At 50.5% G+C, this 7592-nt stretch overlaps 1 protein-coding gene across 1 annotated transcript; it reads right to left on the minus strand.

Annotated features, from left to right (window-relative positions):
* Positions 1 to 335: 335 nt before the first annotated feature.
* On the minus strand, positions 336 to 5812 carry LOC137352665 (CD276 antigen-like). The gene is made up of 5 exons (XM_068018371.1): positions 5767 to 5812; positions 4034 to 4089; positions 2757 to 3107; positions 1366 to 1668; positions 336 to 521 (listed from the first exon to the last, which is right to left on the minus strand). The coding sequence occupies exons 2-5, from the start codon at positions 4086 to 4088 to the stop codon at positions 370 to 372; spliced, it is 861 nt and encodes a 286-aa protein (XP_067874472.1). The 5' UTR covers position 4089; positions 5767 to 5812; the 3' UTR covers positions 336 to 369.
* Positions 5813 to 7592: the final 1780 nt, after the last annotated feature.

Below are 7592 nucleotides of genomic sequence, written 5' to 3' on the forward strand. Positions count from 1 at the left end.
TCTTGACAGGGTGGCTGTGGAAAGGATGTTTCCCCTTGTGGAGAATCTAGAACTAGGGGTCACTGTTTAAAAATAAGGGGTCACCCGTTTAAGACAGAGATGAGCAGAAATGTTGTCTCTCAGAGGGTTGTGAGTCTTTGGAATTCTCTTCCTCAAAAGGCAGTGGAAGCAGAGTCTTTGAATATTTTTAAGGCAGAGGTAGATAGATTCTTGATAAGCAAAGGGTGAAAGGTATCGGGGGTAGACGGGAATATGGGGTTGAGATTACAGTCAGATCAGTTATGATCTTGGTGAATGGTAGAACAGGTTTGAAGGGCTGAATGGCCTGCTCCTGTTCCTAGGTCACATATTAACAGCCTTGTCTAAGACTTACCCCGGTACATATTCCGCCGTTTTGTCCAACAGATAACGATGGTTAACAAACCAGCAAAAACCGACAACAGCGACCAACACATAGACTACGATGAGGTAGCTCGGGCTTGGGGTGCCCGTCTGCGTTTCTGTGAAATTATCAGATGGAGCTGCGATTTAAAGAGTTTGTGTTAACTGCTGACGTTAAACATCATGAAATACACGGACACCAATTCGGATGAAGGGTCACAGACCTGAAGTCTAACCCCCGTGTGGTACCTGTCCTGGGAGTGTTTGATGTGGACAGTGCAGAGGGAGCTTTACTCTGTATCTAACCCCCGTGTGGTACCTGTCCTGGGAGTGTTTGATGGGGACAGTGTAGAGGGAGCTTTACTCTGTTGAGAGGGGTTTTAAAATCCCTCCGACAGTGCAGCACTCCCTCAGTACTGACCCTCCGACAGTGCAGCACTCCCTCAGTACTGACCCTCCGACAGTGCAGCACTCCCTCAGTACTGACCCTCCGACTGTGCAGCACTCCCTCAGTACTGACCCTCCAACAGTGCAGCACTCCCTCAGGACTGACCCTCCGACAGTGCAGCACTCCCTCAGTACTGACCCTCCGACAGTGCAGCACTCCCTCAGGACTGACCCTCCGACAGTGCAGCACTCCCTCAGTACTGACCCTCCGATAGTGCAGCACTCCCTCAGTACTGACCCTCCGACAGTGCAGCACTCCCTCAGTACGGACCCTCCGACAGTGCAGCTCCCTCAGTACTGACCCTCCGACAGTGCAGCACTCCCTCAGTACGGACCCTCCGACAGTGCAGCACTCCTCAGTACTGACCCTCCAACAGTGCAGCACTCCCTCAGTAGTGCCACCCAGGAGTGAAGACTCGAAGACTCGACCTGCTGACTCGGGATGGGGAGTTTCTAACGCTTTAAGCTAACACTCCGCGCCGAGGTTGTTTAATCAATGGATGAAATAACGGCCCTTTAATAAAAAAAGACACTTACGTATCCACACAGCTGACGTCTTGGTCTGTCTAGTACGGATGTTGTGGACAGAACACCTGAAGGTTCCGTTCGTGGCTGTGATGATACGCAGGACACTGGTCACATTCCAGAGTCGACTGACAGGATCAGGATCCATTCTCGTCTCCACCTGGCTGTGTTCAGGCAGTGAATTGCCACTTCCATCCGTCCAATTAACAACAGGCTGTGGATACCCACTGGAGGAATGGCAGGTGAGATTCACTGCCTCACCTGCACGAATATCTTTCATGTCCGGCCCTGATAATACTGGGGTGCTGAAGGGAGCTGTGGAACAGAAAACTGTGTCACTCTTGTAAATGCACATGTTAATCCAGTTCCCTCGCACTGTCACTCAGTAACTCCTCTCCCCCAGTGCCCTGTGTTACTGACTGTATCTCTACTGATGTTAATCCAGCTCCCTCACACTGTCACTCAGTAACCCCTCTCCCCCCAGTGCCCTGTGTTACTGACTGTATCTCTACTGATGTTAATCCAGTTCCCTCACACTGTCACTCAGTAACTCCTCTCCCCCCCAGCACCCTGTGTTACTGACTGTATCTCTACTGATGTTAATCCAGCTCCCTCGCACTGTCACTCAGTAACTCCTCTCCCCCAGTGCCCTGTGTTACTGACTGTATCTTTACTGATGTTAATCCAGCTCCCTCACACTGTCACTCAGTAACCCCTCTCCCCCAGTGCCCTGTGTTACTGACTGTATCTCTACTGATGTTAATCCAGTTCCCTCACACTGTCACTCAGTAACTCCTCTCCCTCAGCACCCTGTGTTACTGACTGTATCTCTACTGATGTTAATCCAGCTCCCTCACACTGTCACTCAGTAACCCCTCTCTCCTCAGCACCCTGTGTTACTGACTGTATCTCTACTGATGTTAATCCAGCTCCCTCACACTGTCACTCAGTAACCCCTCTCCTCCCAGCGCCCTGTGTTACTGACTGTATCTTTACTGATGTTAATCCAGCTCCCTCACACTGTCACTCAGTAACCCCTCTCCCCCAGCGCCTTGTGTTACTGACTGTATCTCTACTGATGTTAATCCAGCTCCCTCACACTGTCACTCAGTAACCCCTCTCCCTCAGTGCCCTGTGTTACTGACTGTATCTCTACTGATGTTAATCCAGCTCCCTCACACTGTCACTCAGTAACTCCTCTCCCTCAGTGCCCTGTGTTACTGACTGTATCTCTACTGATGTTAATCCAGCTCCCTCACACTGTCACTCAGTAGCTGCAGCCCTCATACCCAATTTGTTGCCCCTTTCTCGGTGAGGAGTCCCGTTGTTTTGAGGGGAGACCGAGGGAGGGGTGAAGACCCATCACTCAGAGGAGTAACCATCCTCCTGAACCAACTGCTCACCAGCTAAGTCGAGTTGGATACGACACTCATGAATCTTCATCATTTCGGGCTCTGTGCTGAACAGGTAACAGATATAATGATTCTCATCGGCTACGCTGACGTTACTGATCTGCAGGGAAAGATTCCCCTTCTCCAACTCGCTCTCAAACACCATGACCCTCTGCCTGAACCGCTCTTCCTGCGTGGCTGGTTGACTTGTCCCCTTGTCAAACACGTAGACCATTTGTTTCGAAGGTAGTTGCCAATACAGGTAGATCTTTGACAGCGAGAGGTTGTCCTTCACTCTGTACGTACATGGTAGAATTGCTCGTCCAGCAACCAGTTCTGTCACAATACAACCAGGAGGGCAGTCTGAAAAAACACACAGAAATACATCGAGTTAAATCGAATCCACAGCTCAGGAACAGGCCACTCGGCCCATCTGCTCCGTGCTGGTGTTTCTGCCCCACACGAGCCTCCTCCCACCCTCTCACCATATCCCTCTATTCCTTTCTCCCTCGTGTGTTTATCCAGCTTCCCCTTAAATGCATCGATACTATTCACCTCAACCACTCCCTGTGGGAGCGAATTCCACATTCTCACCACTCTCTCTGGGGAAAGAGGTTTCTCCTGAATTCCCCATTGGATTTATTAGTGACTGTCTGATATTGATGGCCCTGAGCTCTGTTCTCACCCACACAAATGGAAACATCTTCTCTACGTCTACCCTTTCGAAACCCCCTTCATCATTTTAAAGCCCTCAATCAGGTCACCCCTCAGCCTTCTCTGTCCTAGAGAAAATAGCCCCAGACTGTTCAGTCTTTCCTGATAGTTATAACCTCTTAGTTCTGGGATCATTCCAGTCAATTTTTTTTGCTACTTTTCAATGCCTCTAGATCAAAAAGAGGAGGGAAAAGGCCGAGGGAGTCAGAACTGGCCTCAGCACCCTCTGGATTAGGGAGTGTATGAGGCTGGGACACCCCTGCTGGCCCTGTAGCCACCACCGCCTCCCCCCCCCTACCCCCCGGGCAGGGCAAGTGTGTGGGAGGCTGGATTGGGCATGGTTGTGATGCCACCCTTGGTCGATTTGCCCGCCGATGCTCGCTGTCACGCATGATGGACAGGTTGATTGGATGAAGTGGCAGAACACAGACCTCAGCAACGATTTCCCACCTTCAGTGGTGGGGGGGCGGGGCGAGGGTGTTTAAAGGGGCAGGTGCAGGACTGCCGTGGGATCAGACTGTGCAGATAGCAGGGAGTGGGAGAAAAAGCGGATGCGCATTCTCAGCGATACTCACCTGACCAAACATGGTGCAGACAGACGAACAGAATCACGTATAAACTCAACTTCATCCTGACTGGGAGAGGGAGGGAGAAGAACAGTCAATTAGTTAGTGTATTCAGTGAATCAGTCCAGGTCTCATCCCCACAGAGACACACCAACTCACACTCACAGAGATACACCACCTCACACTCACAGAGACACACCACCTCACACTCACAGAGATACTCACACCAACTCACACTCACAAAGACACACTCACCACCTCACACTCACAGAGATACACCACCTCACACTCACAGAGACACACTCACCACCTCACACTCACAGAGATACTCACACCAACTCACACTCACAAAGACACACTCACCACCTCACACTCAGAGACACACCAACTCACACTCACAGAGATACTCACACCAACTCACACTCACTGAGATACTCACACTCACTAAACACACACTCACAGAGATACTCACACTCACTAAACACACACTGACACTCACAGAGATACACTCACACTCATAGAGCCACACCAACTCACACTCACAGAGATACTCACACCAACTCACACTCACAGAGATACACCAACTCACTTTCGGAGATACTCACACCAACTCATTCTCACAGAGATACTCATACTCACTAAACACACACACACACACAGAGATACACTCACTAACTCACACTCACATTCACTAAACACACACACACAAACTCACACTCACAGAGACACTCCCATTCACTAAACACACACACACACACACACACACACACACACACACACACAGATACTCACATTCACTAACACACACTCACAAACTCACACTCAGAGACACTCACACTCACAGAGATACATTCACTAAACACACACTTACAAACTCAGAGACACTCACATTCGCTAAACACACACACTCACAGAGATACACTCACCACCTCACACTCACACTCACTAACTCACACTCAGAGATACTCACACTCACTAACTCACACTCACTAACTCACAGAGATACTCCCATTCACGAAACACACACTCACAAACTCACACTCACAGAGACACTCCCATTCACTAAACACACACTCACAAACTCACACTCACAGAGACACTCACACTCAGAGAGATACTCCCATTCACTAAACACACACTTAGAGATACACACAACAACTCACAGAGACACTCACATTCACTAAACACACACACAGATACACTCACAAACTCACACTCACAGAGACACTCACACTCACTGAGATACTCACATTCACTAAACACACACTCAGAGATACACTCACAAAATCACACTCACTCATACTTACAGAGACACTCACTCAGAAACTGACCCTCACAGAGATACCCACAGAAACTCACACTCACAGACACATTCACACAAAAAGTCTCACACACACTCACAGACTCACGAACACAAACACAAATTCACACTAACTCACATTCACTCACACTCAAACTAACTCTCTCACACACACAGCCTAACTCCCTCTCTCACACACACACAGCCTAACTCCCTCTCTCTCTCACACACACACAGCCTAACTCTCTCTCTCCCTCACACACATACACACACACAGCCTAACTCTCTCACACACACATGCACACTCACTCTCTCTCACACCCCCTCAAAAACAGAGTCACAGCAAACACTGACACAAGAGTTATCTCCACAGAAATCGGCAAATGAAGAAGAGAAGATTGTCAGGAAGTGAACCAGTTCAAGGTGATTTTCGCGAGTTAACCTCAGACAGGACGGTTTGAGTGTTTTGGAGAACTGGCAGCCATGACAGGAAGTGAAGCGAGAATGATATCCCAACAGATGGCGGTGTGACTCTACGGAATGAATTGAACAGCTCGGCGGAGGAGCTTTGATTGCCCGTTGAGCTTTGATCAAACACCAGTGCATGGGCGGGAGAACCCAAGCAAGCAGGAAACCACCGCCGATGAATGCTTGGAGTTAGAATGGCTCACACTGGGGAGGATGGTCACTTCAAAGCTTGAAAAAGGAGGGTTCAAATCCCACACCAGCAACTTAATCACAAAAATCCAGTAAATCACTCACAGAGAGAGTGCTGCACTGTCGGAGGATCAGTACTGAGGGAGTGCCGCACTGTCGGAGGGTCAGTACTGAGGGAGTGCCGCACTGTCGGAGGGTCAGTGCTGAGGGAGTGCCGCACTGTCGGAGGGTCAGTACTGAGGGAGTGCCGCGCTGTCGGAGGGTCAGTACTGAGGGAGTGCCGCACTGTCGGAGGGTCAGTACTGAGGGAGTGCCGCACTGTCGGATGGTCAGTACTGAGGGAGTGCCGCACTGTCGGATGGTCAGTACTGAGGGAGTGCCGCACTGTCGGAGGGTCAGTGCTGAGGGAGTGCTGCACTGTCGGAGGGTCAGTACTGAGGGAGTGCTGCACTGTCGGGGGGTCAGTACTGAGGGAGTGCCGCGCTGTCGGAGGGTCAGTACTGAGGGAGTGCCGCAGTGTCGGAGGGTCAGTACTGAGGGAGTGCCGCACTGTCGGAGGGTCAGTTCTGAGGGAGTGCTGCACTGTCGGAGGGTCAGTGCTGAGGGAGCGCTGCGCTGTCGGAGGGTCAGTGCTGAGGGAGCGCCGCACTGTCGGAGATCCATCTTTCAGGTCAGATTGTCTCTCAGATGGATGTAAAATATCCCCGTGTCTCTGTTTTGATGAAGGGACGAGTTCTCCCTGGTCCTCTGCAATCCCACAGCCAACCCACTAAACCCTGCACAATCCCTCGTGTCTCACACACGAAACCCAAATGAAAACTGTCGGCAGGTGTCAGATGTCTGGCAGAGAAGTATCTAACTCGAACTGTGAATCAAACACTCACCGAGAGGCAGGAGAGAAAAGCGATTGCCCTTTTGTCTGTTGGCCTTGAAGGAGAATTTCACCAGTCAGCTTCAGCTCTGCAGTCTCAGTGTGCCTCCTCACTCTGCCGGTTTTATGAGACTAACTTTAGTCTCTTACATCACACAAGGAGTTGCACTTCCGACAAGTCCAATGACGTCATTGGAATCCAAATCAGCCAATCACAGGGGAGCGGGGAGAACCACACAGGCCCTCTTTCACCCCCACAAACCTTGCACGCCCCCTGCAACGCCCACCCTGGTCGACCTTCCAAGCCGCCACTCACGGTGGGGTCTCCCGCAGGCTCCAGTGGTTCAGCAAAGCACGGAGACAACGGTTAACAAGAGACAGAAGCAACCCTTGGCTTTGTGTGAGGTGGTACAGTCCAAGGGTGGGAGTGACCATCAAAAACACGGTGACTGAAACTGGGAAGTTTAATTCAGGATATGTTATAAAATGCAGCTCCTTCAGAACATGTGAATTGAAAACTGAAACACCAAACACGAGCCCAAACATGAAAAGGCCCTGCCCCCTGTATTAAACAAACTCAGACAGAATAAAGTTCACTGGCAGTGTCCCAAGCCGCACACAGTCTCATTCCCCCAATGCCCCCTTGACTCACTGACCGACACTGGCTCCCAGTCCGGCAAAACCTCCATTTTAAAATTCACATTCTCCTTCTCACATTCTTCCATGGCCTCCTTACTCCC

The sequence above is a fragment of the Heterodontus francisci genome, chromosome 39 (genome assembly GCF_036365525.1).
Source record: "Heterodontus francisci isolate sHetFra1 chromosome 39, sHetFra1.hap1, whole genome shotgun sequence".
NCBI lineage: Eukaryota > Metazoa > Chordata > Chondrichthyes > Heterodontiformes > Heterodontidae > Heterodontus > Heterodontus francisci.

Excerpts from the sequence above, each read along its gene's own strand:
- LOC137352665 (XM_068018371.1), bottom strand. The coding sequence starts at position 4,088 with ATGAAGTTGAGTTTATACGTGATTCTGTTCGTCTGTCTGCACCATGTT. Across the intron at positions 1,669-2,756 it reads TATCCAACTCGACTTAGCTG|CTCCCTTCAGCACCCCAGTA; the intron begins GTGAGCAGTTGG and ends TCTGTTCCACAG. Across the intron at positions 522-1,365 it reads GACGTCAGCTGTGTGGATAC|CTCCATCTGATAATTTCACA; the intron begins GTAAGTGTCTTT and ends TTTAAATCGCAG.